We start from the raw sequence: 17,500 nt of genomic DNA, 5'->3' as shown, positions 1-17,500 counted from the left end.
CAGACAGACAGTACAACGACAGACAGACAGGGTCAGTACAACGACAGACAGACAGGGTCACAGACAGACAGGTCAGACAGACAGACAGACAGGTCAGACAGACAGACAGACAGACAGACAGACAGACAGACAGACAGACAGACAGACAGACAGACAGACAGACAGACAGACAGACAGACAGACAGACAGACAGACAGACAGACAGACAGGGTCAGTACAACGACAGACAGACAGACAACGACAGACAGACAGACAGTACAACGACAGACAGACAGACAGACAGACAGACAGACAGACAGGGTCAGACAGACAGACAGACAGGGTCAGTACAACGACAGACACAGACAGACAGACAGACAGACAGGTCAGACAGACAGACAGACAGACAGACAGACAGACAGACAGACAGACAGACAGACAGACAGACAGACAGACAGACAGACAGACAGACAGACAGACAGACAGACAGACAGACAGACAGACAGACAGACAGACAGACAGACAGACAGACAGACAGGGTCAGACAGACAGGTCAGACACAGACAGAGAGACAGACAGGGTCAGACACCCAGAGAGACAGACAGGGTCAGACACCCAGAGACAGGGTCAGACAGACAGGGTCAGACACCCAGAGAGACAGACAGGGTCAGACACCCAGAGAGACAGACAGGGTCAGACACCCAGAGAGACAGATAGGGTCAGACACCCAGAGAGACAGACAGGGTCAGACCCAGAGAGACAGACAGGGTCAGTCCAACAACATCCAGATAGACAGACAGGGTCAGACCCAGACAGAGAGACAGACAGACAGGGTCAGACCCAGACAGACAGGGTCAGACCCAGACAGACAGGGTCAGACCCAGACAGACAGGGTCAGACCCAGACAGACAGGGTCAGACCCAGACAGACAGGGTCAGACCCAGACCCAGACAGAGAGACAGACAGGGCCAGACCCAGACAGAGAGACAGACAGGGCCAGACCCAGAGACAGACAGGGTCAGACCCAGAGAGACAGACAGGGCCAGACCCAGAGACAGACAGGGTCAGACCCAGAGAGACAGACAGACAGGGTCAGACCCAGACAGAGAGACAGATAGGGTCAGACCCAGACAGAGAGACAGACAGGGTCAGACCCAGACAGAGAGACAGACAGGGTCAGACCCAGAGAGAGAGACAGACAGGGTCAGACCCAGAGAGAGAGACAGACAGGGTAAGACCCAGACAGAGACAGACCGGGTCAGACACAGAGAGACAGACAGACAGGGTCAGACCCAGACAGACAGGGTCAGACCCAGACAGAGAGACAGACAGACAGGGTCAGACCCAGACATACTGGTTGAGGTGAACAAAACTATCCCCTTCAAATAGAACCTAAACTAGGATATCCCCTATAACTAGGATATCCCCTAGAGGATATCCCCTATAACTAGGATATCCCTATAACTAGGATATCCCCTATAACTAGGATATCCCCTATAACTAGGATATCCCCTACCTACTAACAGAACCTATAACTAGGATATCCCCTAACTAGGACCCTATAACTAGGATATCCCCTAACTAGGATATCCCTATAACTAGGATATCCTATAACTAGATATCCCCCTATAACTAGATATCCCCTATAACTAGGATATCCCTATAACTAGGATATCCCCTATAACTAGGATATCCCCTACCTAGGATATCCCCTATAACAGAATCCCTATAACTAGGATATCCCCTATAACTAGATATCCTATAACTAGGATATCCCTATAACTAGGATATCCCCTATAACTAGGATATCCCCTATAACTAGGATATCCCCTATAACTAGGATATCCCCTATAACTAGGATATCCCCTATACCCCTATAACTAGGATATCTATAACTAGGATATCCCTATAACTAGGATATCCCCTACCTACTAACAGAACCTATAACTAGGATATCCCCTATAACTAGGATATCCCCTATAACTAGGATATCCCCTATAACTAGGATATCCCCTATAACTAGGATATCCCTATAACTAGGATATCCCCTATAACTAGGATATCCCCTATAACTAGGATATCCCCTATAACTAGGATATCCCCTATAACTAGGATATCCCCTATAACTAGGATATCCCCTATAACTAGGATATCCCCTATAACTAGGATATCCCTACTATAACTAGGATATCCCCTATAACTAGGATATCCCCTATAACTAGGATATCCCCTATAACTAGGATATCCCCTATATCCCCTATAACTAGGATATCCCCTACCTACTAACAGAACCTATAACTAGGATATCCCCTATAACTAGGATATCCCTATAACTAGGATATCCCCTATAACTAGGATATCCTATAACAGATATCCTATAACTAGGATATCCCCTACCTATAGAACCTATAACTAGGATATCCCTATAACTAGGATATCCCCTATAACTAGGATATCCCCTATAACTAGGATATCCCCTATAACTAGGATATCCCTATAACTAGGATATCCCCTATAACTAGGATATCCCTACCTACTAACAGAATCCTATAACTAGGATATCCCTATAACTAGGGATATCCCTACCTACTAACAGAACCTATAACTAGGATATCCCCTATAACTAGGATATCCCCTATAACTAGATATCCCCTACCTATAACTAGGAACCCCTATAACTAGGATATCCTATAACTAGGATATCCCCTATAACTAGGATATCCCTATAACTAGGATATCCCCTATAACTAGGATATCCCTACCTATAACTATAACTAGGATATCCCCTATAACTAGGATATCCCCTAACTAGAACCTATAACTAGGATATCCCTATAACTAGGATATCCCCCTACCTACTAACAGAACCTATAACTAGGATATCCCTATAACTAGGATATCCCTACCTACTAACAGAACCTATAACTAGGATATCCCCTATAACTAGGATATCCCCTACCTACTAACAGAACCTATAACTAGGATATCCCCTATAACTAGGATATCCCCTATAACTAGGATATCCCCTATAACTAGGATATCCCCTACCTACTAACAGAACCTATAACTAGGATATCCCCTATAACTAGGATATCCCTACCTACTAACAGAACCTATAACTAGATATCCCCTATAACTAGGATATCCCTAGGATATCCCTACCTACTAACAGAACCTATAACTAGGATATCCCCTATAACTAGGATATCCCCTATAACCTACCTAACAGAACCTATAACTAGGATATCCCCTATAACTAGGATATCCCCTATAACTAGGATATCCCCTATAACTAGGATATCCCCTACTAACTAGGACCCCCTATAACTAGGATATCCCCTATAACTAGGATATCCCCTATAACTAGGATATCCCCTACCTACTAACAGAACCTATAACTAGGATATCCCCTATAACTAGGATATCCCCTATAACTAGGATATCCCCTACCTACTAACAGAACCTATAACTAGGATATCCCCTACCTACTAACAGAACCTATAACTAGGATATCCCCTACCTACTAACAGAACCTATAACTAGGATATCCCCTATAACTAGGATATCCCCTATAACTAGGATATCCCTACATAACTAGGACAGAACCTATAACTAGGATATCCCCTATAACTAGGATATCCCTACCTACTAACAGAACCTATAACTAGGATATCCCCTATAACTAGGATATCCCCTATAACTAGGATATCCCCTACCTACTAACAGGATATCCCCTATAACTAGGATATCCCCTATAACTAGGATATCCCCTATAACTAGGATATCCCCTACCTACTAACAGAACCTATAACTAGGATATCCCCTATAACTAGGATATCCCCTATAACTAGGATATCCCCTATAACTAGGATATCCCCTATAACTAGGATATCCCCTACCTACTAACAGAACCTATAACTAGGATATCCCCTATAACTAGGATATCCCCTATAACTAGGATATCCCCGACCTATAACTAGGATATCCCCTATAACTAGGATATCCCCTATAACTAGGATATCCCCTATAACTAGGATATCCCTAACCTATAACTAGATATCCTATAACTAGGATATCCCCTATAACTAGGATATCCCCTATAACTAGGATAGAACCTATAACTAGGATATCCCCTATAACTAGGATATCCCTACCTACTAACAGAACCTATAACTAGGATATCCCCTATAACTAGGATATCCCCTACCTACTAACAGAACCTATAACTAGGATATCCCCTATAACCCCTATAACTAGGATATCCCCTACCTACTAACAGAACCTATAACTAGGATATCCCCTATAACTAGGATATCCCCTACCTACTAACAGAACCTATAACTAGGATATCCCCTATAACTAGGATATCCCTATAACTAGGATATCCCCTATAACTAGGATATCCCCTATAACTAGGATATCCCCTATAACTACTAACAGAACCTATAACTAGGATATCCCCTATAACTAGGATATCCCCTAACAGAACCTAACTAGGATATCCCCTATAACTAGGATATCCCCTATAACTAGGATATCCCCTATAACTAGGATATCCCCTATAACTAGGATATCCCTACCTACTAACAGAACCTATAACTAGGATATCCCCTATAACTAGGATATCCCCTATAACTAGGATATCCCCTATAACTAGGATATCCCTATAACTAGGATACCTACTAACAGAATCCCCCTAGGATATCCCCTACCTACTAACAGAACCTATAACTAGGATATCCCCTATAACTAGGATATCCCCTATAACTAGGATATCCCCTACTAACAGAACCTAAACTAGGATATCCCCTATAACTAGGATATCCCCCTATAACTAGGATATCCCCTATAACTAGGATATCCCCTACCTACTAACAGAACCTATAACTAGGATATCCCCTAGGATATCCTATAACAGAACCTATAACTAGGATATCCCTATAACTAGGATATCCCCCTACCTACTAACAGAACCTAAACTAGGATATCCCCTATAACTAGGATATCCCCTATAACTAGGATATCCCCTATAACTAGGATATCCCTATAATATCTAGGATATCCCCTACCTAACTAACAGAACCTATAACTAGGATATCCCCATAACTAGGATATCCCCTATAACTAGGATATCCCCTAACAGAACCTATAACTAGGATATCCCCTATAACTAACAGAATTCCCTATAACTAACTAGGATATCCCTATAACTAGGATATCCTATAACTAGGATATCCCCTATAACTAGGATATCCCCTATAACTAGGATATCCCTACCTAAACAGAACCTATAACTAGGATATCCCCTACCTAACAGAACCTATAACTAGGATATCCCCTATAACTAGGATATCCCCTATAACTAGGATATCCCCTATAACTAGGATATCCCCTATCCCCTACTAACTAGATACCTATAACTAGGATATCCTAAACTAGGATATCCCTACCTACCTAGAACCTAACTAGGAACCTATAACTAGGATATCCCCTATAACTAGGATATCCCTATAACTAGGATATCCCCCTACCAGAACTAGGATATCCCCTATAACTAGGATATCCCCTATAACTAGGATATCCTATAACTAGGATATCCCCTACCTACTAACAGAACCTATAACTAGGATATCCCCTATAACTAGGATATCCCCTAACCTATCCCCTAAACTAGGATATCCTATAACTAGGATATCCCCTACCTACTAACAGAACCTATAACTAGGATATCCCTATAACTAGGATATCCCCTATAACTAGGATATCCCTATAACTAGGATATCCCCTATAACTAGGATATCCCCTATAACTAGGATATCCCCTATAACTAGGATATCCCCTACCTAACAGAACCTATAACTAGGATATCCCCTACCTACTAACAGAACCTATAACTAGGATATCCCCTATAAACTAGGATATCCCCTACCTATAACTTATCCCATAACTAGGATATCCCTATAACAGGATATCCCCTATAACTAGAACCCTATAACTAGGATATCCCTATAACTAGGATATCCCCTATAACTAGGATATCCCCTATAACTAGGATATCCTATAACTAGGATATCCCCTACCTACTAACAGAACCTATAACTAGGATATCCCCTAAACTAGGATATCCCTATAACTAGGATATCCCCTATAACTAGGATATCCCTATAACTAGGATATCCCTATAACTAGGATATCCCCTATAACTAGGATATCCCCTACCTACTAACAGAACCTATAACTAGGATATCCCCTATAACTAGGATATCCCTACCTATAACTAGGATATCCCCTATAACTAGGATATCCCCTATAACAGATATCCCCTACTAGATATCCCCTATAACTAGGATATCCCTATAACTAGGATATCCCCTATAACTAGGATATCCCTATAACTAGGAATCCCCTATAACTAGGATATCCCTCTATAACTAGGATATCCCCTATAACTAGGATATCCCTATACTAGGAGAACCTATAACTAGGATATCCCTATAACTAGGATATCCTATAACTAGGATATCTCCTACCTACTAACAAACCTATAACTAGGATATCCCCTACCTACTAACAGAACCTATAACTAGGATATCCCCTATAAACATAACAGGATATCCCCCTACCTAACTAGGAACCCTATAACTAGGATATCCCTACCTACTAACAGAACCTATAACTAGGATATCCCCTATAACTAGGATATCCCTATAACTAGGATATCCCCTAGAACTAGGAACCTATAACTAGGATATCCCCTATAACTAGGATATCCTATAGGATATCCCTATAACTAGGATATCCCCTATAACCTCATAACAGATATCCTATAACTAGGATATCCCCTATAACTAGATATCCTCTATAACAGGATATCCCTACCTACTAACAGGAACCCACTATAACTAGGATATCCCCTACCTACTAACAGAACCTATAACTAGGATATCCCCTAACTAACTAGGATATCCCCTATAACTAGGATATCCCTACCTATAACAGAACCTATAACTAGGATATCCCCTATAACTAGGATATCCCTATAACTAGGATATCCCCTATAACTAGGATATCCCTACCTATAAACTAGGATATCCCCTATAACTAGGATATCCCCTATAACTAGGATATCCCTACCTACTAACAGAACCTATAACTAGGATATCCCCTATACTAACAGACCTATAACTAGGATATCCCTACCTACTAACAGAACCTATAACTAGGATATCCCCTAGAACAGGATATCCCCCATATAACTAGGATATCCCTAGGATATCCCCTATAACTAGGATATCCCCTATAACTAGGATATCCTATAACTAGGATATCCCCTATAACTAGGATATCCCCTATAACTAGGATATCCCCTATAACTAGGATATCCCTATAACTAGGATATCCCCTATAACTAGGATATCCCCTATAACTAGATATCCCCTATAACTAGGATATCCCCTACCTACTAACAGAACCTATAACTAGGATATCCCCTACCTACTAGGATATCCTATAACTAGGATATCCCTATAACTGGATATCCCCCTAACTAGGATATCCCCTATAACTAGGATATCCCCTAGGATATCCCTATAACAGGACCCCCCTATAACTAGGATATCCTCTATAACTAGGATATCCCCTATAACTAGGATATCCCTATAACTAGGATATCCCCTACCTACTAACAGAACCTATAACTAGGATATCCCTATAACTAGGATATCCCTATAACTAGGATATCCTATAACTAGGATATCCCCTATAACTAGGATATCCCCTACCCTATAACTAGGAACCCCTATAACTAGGATATCCCCTATAACTAGGATATCCCATAACTAGGATATCCCCTATAACTAGGATATCCCCTACCTAACAGAACCTATAACTAGGATATCCCCTATAACTAGGATATCCCCTATAACTAGGATATCCCCTATAACAGGATATCTATAACTAGGATATCCCCTACCTACTAACAGAACCTATAACTAGGATATCCCCTATAACTAGGATATCCCCTATAACTAGGATATCCCCTATAACTAGGATATCCCCTATACTAGGATATTCCTATAACTAGGATATCCCCTATAACTAGGATATCCCCTATAACTAGGATATCCCCTACCTACTAACAGAACCTATAACTAGGATATCCCTACCTATAACTAGATATCTATAACTAGGATATCCCCCTACTAACTACCTAAACTAGGATATCCCCTATAACTAGGATATCCCCTAACTAGGATATCCCTACTACAGAACCTATAACTAGGATATCCCCTACCTACTAACAGAACCTATAACTAGGATATCCCCTACCTACTAACAGAACCTAAACTAGGATATCCCTTATAACTAGAATATCCCCTATAACTAGGATATCCTATAACTAGGATATCCCCTACCTACTAACAGAACCTATAACTAGGATATCCCCTATAACTAGGATATCCCCTATAACTAGGATATCCCCTACTAGGATATCCCTACCTACTAACAGAACCTATAACTAGGATATCCCCTATAACTAGGATATCCCCTATAACTAGGATATCCCCTATAACTAGGATATCCCTATAACTACTAACTAGGATATCCCCCTATAACTAGGATATCCCCTATAACTAGGATATCCCTACCTACTAACAGAACCTATAACTAGGATATCCCCTATAACTAGGATATCCCCTATAACTAGGATATCCCCTATAACAGATACCCCTATAACTAGGATATCCCCTATAACTAGGATATCCCCTATAACTAGGATATCCCCTACATACTAACAGAACCTATAACTAGGATATCCCCTATAACTAGGATATCCCCTATAACTAGGATATCCCCTATAACTAGGATATCCCCTATAACTAGGATATCCTATAACTAGGATATCCCCTATAACTAGGATATCCCCTATAACTAGGATATCCCCTATAACAGGATATCCCCTATAACTAGGATATCCCCTACCTACTAACAGAACCTAAACTAGGATATCCCCTACCTACTAACAGAACCTAAACTAGGATATCCTCTATAACTAGGATATCCCCTACCTACTAACAGAACCTAAACTAGGATATCCTCTATAACTAGGATATCCCCTATAACTAGGATATCCCCTATAACTAGGATATCCCTATAACTAGGATATCCCCTATAACTAGGATATCCCCTATAACTAGGATATCCCCTACCTACTAACAGAACCTATAACTAGGATATCCCCTATAACTAGGATATCCCCTACCTACTAACTAGGATACCTATAACTAGGATATCCCCTCCTACTAACTAGGATATCCCTACCTACAGGATATCCTATAACTAGGATATCCCCTATAACTAGGATATCCCCTATAACTAGGATATCCCCTACCTATAACAGAACCTATAACTAGGATATCCCCTACCTATAACTGGGATATCCTATAACTAGGATATCCCCCTACTAACAGGATACCCCTATAACTAGGATATCCCCTATAACTAGGATATCCCCTATAACTAGGATATCCCCTATAACTAGGATATCCCTATAACTAGGATATCCCCTACCTACTAACAGAACCTATAACTAGGATATCCCTAACTAGGATACTATAACAGGATACCTATAACTAGGATATCCCCTATAACTAGGATATCCCCTAGGATATCCCCCTAACTAGGATATCCCCTAGGATCCCTACTAAACTAGGATATCCCTATAACTAGGATATCCCCTACCTACTAACAGAACCTAAACTAGGATATCCCTATAACTAGGATATCCCTACCTACTAACAGAACCTATAACTAGGATATCCCCTATAACTAGGATATCCCTATAACTAGGATATCCCTAGGATATACTAGGATATCCCCTACCTACTAACAGAACCTAAACTAGGATATCCCTATAACTAGGATATCCCCTATACTAACAGAACCTATAACTAGGATATCCCCTACCTACTAACAGAACCTATAACTAGGATATCCCCTATAACTAGGATATCCCCTATAACTAGGATATCCCCTACCTACTAACAGAACCTAAACTAGGATATCCCCTATAACTAGGATATCCCCTATAACTAGGATATCCCCTATAACTAGGATATCCCCTACCTACTAACAGAACCTATAACTAGGATATCCCCTATAACTAGGATATCCCCTATAACTAGGATATCCCCTACCTACTAACAGAACTAAACTAGAATCCCCTATAACTAGGATATCCCCTATAACTAGGATATCCCCTATAACTAGGATATCCCTATAACTAGGATATCCCCTATAACTAGGATATCCCCTATAACTAGGATATCCCCTATACTAACAGAACCTAGGATATCCCCTATAACTAGGATATCCCCTATACTAACAGAACCTATAACTAGGATATCTATAACTAGGATATCCCCTATAACTAGGATATCCCCTATAACTAGGATATCCCCTACCTACTAACAGAACCTATAACTAGGATATCCCCTAACTAGGATATCCCCTATAACTAGGATATCCCCTACCTATAAACTAGGATATCCCCTATAACTAGGATATCCCCTATAACTCCCCTAACAGAACCTAAACTAGGATATCCCTATAACTAGGATATCCCCCTACCTATAACAGAACCTATAACTAGGATATCCCTATAACTAGGATATCCCCTATAACTAGGATATCCCCTATAACTAGGATATCCCCTATAACTAGGATATCCCCTACCTACTAACAGAACCTATAACTAGGATATCCCCTATAACTAGGATATCCCCCTATAACAGGATATCCTATAACTAGGATATCCCTGCCTATAACTAGGATATCTATAACTAGGATATCCCTATAACTAGGATATCCCTATAACTAGGATATCCCCTACCTACTAGGATACCTATAACTAGGATATCCCTATAACTAGGATATCCCCTATAACTATAACTAGGATATCCCCTATAACTAGGATATCCCCTATAACTAGGATATCCCCTATAACTAGGATATCCCTATAACTAGGATATCCCCTATAACTAGGATATCAGAACCTAAACTAGGATATCCCCTATAACTAGGATATCCCTATAACTAGGATATCCCCTATAACTAGGATATCCCTATAACTAGGATATCCCCCTATAACTAGGATATCCTATAACTAGGATATCCCCTATAACTAGGATATCCCCTATAACTAGGATATCCCCTATAACTAGGATATCCCCTATAACTAGGATATCCCCGACCTACTAACAGAACCTAGAACTAGGATATCCCCTACCTATTAACAGAACCTAGAACTAGGATATCCCCGACCTACTAACAGAACAGAATAACAAATAACCTGAACACTCAGCTTTCCCAACATATGGCTTCTACAAAGAGGACAGGACAGTGGTCTTCACAAACTGAACATGAGAGATATGCTACAGCAGTTAGCTGCTTAAACTGGCAACATGATCATAGTTGCTATGCTAAAGTAGTTAGCTGCTTAAACTGGCAACATGATCATAGTTGCTATGCTAAAGTAGCTAGCTGTTTAAACTGGCAACATGATCATAGTTGCTATGCTAAAGCAGCTAGCTGTTTAAACTGGCAACATGATCATAGTTGCTATGCTACAGCAGCTAGCTGTTTAAACTGGCAACATGATCATAGTTGCTATGATACAGCAGTTAGCTGTTTAAACTGGCAACATGATCATAGTTGCTATGCTACAGCAGCTAGCTGTTTAAACTGGCAACATGATCATAGTTGCTATGCTACAGCAGCTAGCTGTTTAAACTGGCAACATGATCATAGTTGCTATGCTACAGCAGCTAGCTGTTTAAACTGGCAACATGATCATAGTTGCTATGCTACAGTTGCTAGGTAGAAGTCATAATAGAAGAGGTAGTAGAACAGGAAAAAGAGTTGTATTTAGAATAGAATCTGGGTGTTTGGTACTCACCCTCCTCATGTTGGTCTCAGAGCTGACAGGGTTTTCAGGGTGCACCCACTTGGACCCGGGCAGGTTGAGTCTGGGGGGATAGGAGTGGGTCTCATTGGGGTACTGCCAGATGATTGGATACAGCCCCAGCTGGTTGTATGAGGCTGAGGTGTGGCTGTGTGTCTGGGGCTGAGAGACAGGGTGGTGATGAGCTAGTCCCAGGTGCCCCAGCCCTGAGGAGTCTAGTCGGGGATGACCCCCCAGCAAGGGGCCTGGAGGCAGGCCAGAGAGCACCCCGGAGAGGAGGTGGTGGGAGTGGGATGTGTGGTGGTGGGTGGAAGAGGGGGTGAGGCAGGAGGCGTGGAGGGGGTGGAGCTGGGGGTGCAGATAGGACACGTGGTTGGTCTCCTGGTTGGGACGGACAAGCGCAGGGTCCCGATACACGGTGAAATGCTCGTTCTTATCGATGATTAGCGGGCTCTTAGTGCAAGATCCTGGCGACTCAGTCCCTCGGGCCAGGACGGGCTTAAAGCTGGAGCGAGGGGTGTTGTCCGGGTAACGGCCTTTATGCTTGGACACCTCTGGGGAGGGGAGGGGTTTGGGTTTAGAACAAGTCTCCAGAACACTCTGTGTTTTAGACTTGACAATGTCAGGGGAGCAGAGGGGCTTCGGCTTCAGGGCCTCTGGGGAGGGGAGGGGCTTGGGGATATCAGGGGAGGGGCTTAGCTTGTACGATTTCCTGGCCTCGTCGGCCAATGAGGCGTTCTTAATGCAGGGCAGCATGGAGGAATATAGCTGCTTCTCTCTCTCTACTACAGCAGCAGACTCACTGACTGATGCTATAGGTCTGATCACCACTGAATGGACTAACCCCATCTTACTGCCCAGGCTGCCAGCGATGTCATGCTTTACCTCCGGCTTCCTACACACTGAGGGAGTCTGGTTCCCAAGGTCACACTCTGACACTGAGGGAGTCTGGTTCCTAAGGTCACACTCTGACACTGAGGGAGTCTGGTTCCTAAGGTCACACTCTGACACTGAGGGAGCCTGGTTCCTAAGGTCACACTCTGACACTAAGGGAGTCTGGTTCCTAAGGTCACACTCTGACACTAAGGGAGTCTGGTTCCTAAGGTCACACTCTGACACTAAGGGAGTCTGGTTCCTAAGGTCACACTCTGACACTAAGGGAGTCTGGTTCCTAAGGTCACACTCTGACACCAAGGGAGTCTGGTTCCCAAGGTCACACTCTGAGACTGAGGGAGTCTGGTTGCTATGGTCACACTCTGACACTGAGGGAGTCTGGTTGCTATGGTCACACTCTGACACTGAGGGAGTCTGGTGTCTAAGGTCACACTCTGACACTGAGGGAGTCTGGTGTCTAAGGTCACACTCTGACACTGAGGGAGTCTGGTTCCTAAGGTCACACTCTGACACTGAGGGAGTCTGGTTCCTAAGGTCACACTCTGACACTGAGGAGTCTGGTTGCTATGGTCACACTCTGACAGTGAGGGAGTCTGGTTGCTATGGTCACACTCTAACACTAAGGGAGTCTGGTTCCTAAGGTCACACTCGAACACTGAGGGAGTCTGGTTCCTAAGGTCACACTCCGAGGGGCTCTTACGAAGGGGAGAGGGAGGGGCAACAGAGGGGTTCAGCACCAAATGTCTACTGGGCTCAGAGAGGTAGGAGGGCTCAGATGGATTCTGGGAGGCCAGCAGGGCCGAGACGGCCTCAGAGTTCTCCCGGGAGGCCATGTGTGCGTTAGCGTCCTCTGCTGTGATGTCGATTATATACTGAGAGGGAGTCTGGGTCCTGGAGACCACCTCAGCGCTGGTGTACTGGTCCTTGGACTGGGGATGGGTCTGGGATTTCATAGTGCTGTTGTTCTCCATGATACACTCCCCTTGGCCCTCAGAGGGGGCAGAGCCCTGGGAGGAGGAGGACAGGGGAGGGGCCTGCTGCTTTTGCAGTGGAGACCGTTCCCCCTGTCGTTGAGGTTGTTGCAGGGATGACCTCTGCTCCCTGTCGGCTGATGACTGCTGAAACTCCGCCTTCTGAAGCTCCTCACCCCAGGGGGAGAGACTGCCTGTCAGAGCAGACTCCTTCCCAGTCTTAGAACCCTGGGTCTTGTGCCCCTCCTGGCCGGTCTTTCCTTTTAGCTCCTCCTCTGAGTTCTGCTCTGAGGAAGAGGAGGAGTCTGCCGTCCTGGTTCTCTTGGTAGACATCTCAGAGTCACTGCTCTCAGAGAAGTCGGACCTCACTGTAGTCTCGCTTCTTAGTCTTTTCAACCCTGATTTCTTCTCCTCTTCCTCCTCTTCCTCCTCCGCTTTCCTCCGCTTGTTCACAGCCACCTGCTTGCTGCTCGTACTTTTAAAGAAGTCTGGAGAGATGAATCAGAAGAATATATTAGATTAGTCTGTAGAGATGAATCAGAGGATATATTTAGATTAGTCTGAGAGATGAATCAGAGGATATATTAGATTAGTCAGAGGAATCAGAGGAGAATATATTAGATTAGAGAGATGAATCTATATATTAGATTAGTCTGAGATGAATCAGAGGATATATTAGATTAGTCTGAGAGATGAATCAGAGGATATATATTAGATTAGTCTGAGAGAATCAGAGGAGAATATATTAGATTAGTCTGAGAGATGAATCAGAGGATATATATTAGATTAGTCTGAGAGATGAATCAGAGGATATATTAGATTAGTCTGAGAGATGAATCAGAGGATATATATTAGATTAGTCTGAGAGATGAATCAGAGGATATATATTAGATTAGTCTGAGAGATGAATCAGAGGATATATATTAGATTAGTCTGAGAGATGAATCAGAGGATATATATTAGATTAGTCTGAGAGATGAATCAGAGGAGATATATTAGATTAGTCTGAGAGATGAATGATTAGTCTGAGATGAATCAGAGATGAATCAGAGGATATATATTAGATTAGTCTGAGAGATGAATCAGAGGATATATATTAGATTAGTCTGAGAGATGAATCAGAGGATATATATTAGAATTCTAAATGACAAGCAGCAGAATGAACAGCATCAGTACACAGCATCAGTACAGCATCAGTACACAGCATCAGCATCAGTATTCACAGCATCAGTGGTCACAGCATCAGTACACAGCATCAGTACACAGCATCAAGTCCTAGAGCCCTGGTCGCACTATGAGCCCTGGTCTGAAGTGGTGCACTATGAGCCTGGAACCCTGGTCTGATTCCTATGAGCCCTGGTCTGAGTGCACTATCTGAGCCCTGGTCTGAAGTAGTGCACTATGAGCTGAAGTAGTGCCTGCCCTCTGAAGTAGTGCACTATGAGCCCTGGTCTGAAGTAGTGCACTATGAGCCCTGGTCTGAAGTAGTGCACTATGAGCCCTGGTCTGAAGTAGTGCACTATGAGCCCTGGTCTGAAGTAGTGCACTATGAGCCCTGGTCTGAAGTAGTGCACTATGAGCCCTGGTCTGAAGTAGGTACTATGAGCCCTGGTCTGAAGTATTCCCTGGTCTGAAGTAGTGCTCTTGAGCATTTTTAGTGCACTATTTTGTTGCCTGGTCTGACAACCTGGAATTAAAATATATTTTTGGTCTGTGTCATTTGATTTGAAGTAGTGCACTATGAGCAAGCAAGAAGTAAGACAAAAATGAGCCCTGAAAACTTGAGCCACATAGCCCTGGTCTGAAGTGGTGCACTATGAGCCCTGGTCTGAAGTAGTGTCCCTGGTCTGAAGTAGTGCACTATGAGCCCTGGTCTGAAGTAGTGCAGTGTCCCTGGTCTGAAGTACACTATGAGCCCTGGTCTGAGTGTCCTATGAGCCCTGGTCTGAAGTAGTGCCTTTCCCTGGTCTGAAAATATATTTTTTTGTGTCATTTGAGCCCTGGTCTGAAGTAGTGCAAATATCCTGGTCTATGAAACTATGAAGCCCTGGAAATCTGAAGTGGTGCACTATGAGCCTTTGTCCTGCACTTTCCCAAGGCAGTGTCCTGCTAAAAGGCAGTGTCCTGCTAAAGTGTCATTTCCCAAGGCAGTGTCCTGCTAAACCTTTCCCAAGTGTCCTGCTAATGTTTCCCAAGGCAGTGTCCTGCCAAACCTTTCCCAAGGCAGTGTCCTGCTAAACCTTTCCCAAGGCAGTGTCCTGCTAAACCTTTCCCAAGGCAGTGTCCTGCTAATGCCTTTCCCAAGGCAGTGTCCTGCCAAACCTTTCCCAAGGCAGTGTCCTGCTAATGCTTTCCCAAGGCAGTGTCCTGCCCCCAAGGCAGTGTCCTGCTAAACCTTTCCCAAGGCAGTGTCCTGCTAAACCTTTCCCAAGGCAGTGTCCTTTCCCAAGGCAGTGTCCTGCCAAACCTTTCCCAAGGCAGTGTCCTGGCAGTGTCCTGCTAATGCCTTTCCCAAAACCTTTCCCAAGCAGTGTCCTGCTAAACCTTTCCCAAGGCAGTGTCCTGCCAAACCTTTCCCAAGGCAGTGTCAGTTTCCCAAGGCAGTGTCCTGCTAAACCTTTCCCAGTGTCCTGCTAAGGCAGTGTCCTGCAGTGTCCTGCCAAACCTTTCCCAAGGCAGTGTCCTGCTAAACCTTTCCCAAGGCAGTGTCCTGCTAAACCTTTCCCAAGGCAGTGTCCTGCTAAACCTTTCCCAAGGCAGTGTCCTGCCAAACCTTTCCCAAGGCAGTGTCCTGCCAAACCTTTCCCAAGGCAGTGTCCTGCCAAACCTTTCCCAAGGCAGTGTCCTTTCCCAAGGCAGTGTCCTGCCAAACCTTTCCCAAGGCAGTGTCCTGCTAAACCTTTCCCAAGGCAGTGTCCTTTTCCCAAGGCAGTGTCCTGCCAAACCTTTCCCAAGGCAGTGTCCTGCCAAACCTTTCCCAAGGCAGTGTCCTGCCAAGGCAGTGTCCTGCTAATGCTTTCCCAAGGCAGTGTCCTGCCAAACCTGCTTTTCCCAAGGCAGTGTCCTGCCAAAGCTTTCCCAAGGCAGTGTCCTGCTAAAGCTTTCCCAAGGCAGTGTCCTGCTAAATGCTTTCCCAAGGCAGTGTCCTGCTAAATGCTTTCAGAACTCTACTCATCTCAGGTCAATGGAACAGCTTGACCACACAGTACATTAAGTAAAACAGGTGAAATTCCTCCAGCGTCCACGATCTCCTCACCTCTTGTTCTATCTTCACCATCATCCTCACCTCCTCTCCCTGCTCTCTCGTTACAGTCCACGTTGTCTCCCTTGAAGTCATCATCAGGGACACTGCTGTCAGATCCCTTCCTCCTGGAGAAGCCAGGTCCGCGGTGCTGCGTCTGTTCCTGACAAGGGGAGTGCTGCGCTGGGGACTGCTGGCTCTGGGACCCGCCCTGACCTTGACCCAGCTGGGTGGTGACCCCTGACCCCTGCTTCACTGCCCCGCCAGAGGAGTTCATGACTGGTCTGGGGCTGTTGGCTTGGGCGCGGGTGTAGTGACCCTGTAGAGGATGACGAGAGAACAGACACACCAAGGATGGAGTTGGTTAGAGAGAGGAGGACAGAGAGAGAACAGGCACACCAAGGATGGAGTTGGTTAGAGACAGGAGGACAGAGAGAGAACAGGCACACCAAG

The 17,500-nt window shown here is 44.0% G+C and overlaps 1 protein-coding gene across 1 annotated transcript in view; it reads right to left on the bottom strand.

Annotated features, from left to right (window-relative positions):
- The window catches only part of LOC124022360 (probable JmjC domain-containing histone demethylation protein 2C), a 113,552-nt gene that overhangs the window by 20,472 nt on the left and 75,580 nt on the right, over nt 1-17,500 (bottom strand). Inside the window, 3 exon segments of the mRNA XM_046337286.1 lie at nt 11,936-13,399; nt 13,456-14,294; nt 17,117-17,344. Of these exon segments, the coding sequence (XP_046193242.1) occupies nt 11,936-13,399; nt 13,456-14,294; nt 17,117-17,344 (2,531 nt within the window).

Source organism: Oncorhynchus gorbuscha, unplaced genomic scaffold, assembly GCF_021184085.1.
Source record: "Oncorhynchus gorbuscha isolate QuinsamMale2020 ecotype Even-year unplaced genomic scaffold, OgorEven_v1.0 Un_scaffold_1358, whole genome shotgun sequence".
Taxonomy (NCBI): domain Eukaryota; kingdom Metazoa; phylum Chordata; class Actinopteri; order Salmoniformes; family Salmonidae; genus Oncorhynchus; species Oncorhynchus gorbuscha.
The sequence above is the reverse complement of the archived record's forward strand: the minus strand, read 5'-3'. Positions and strand labels throughout refer to the sequence as shown.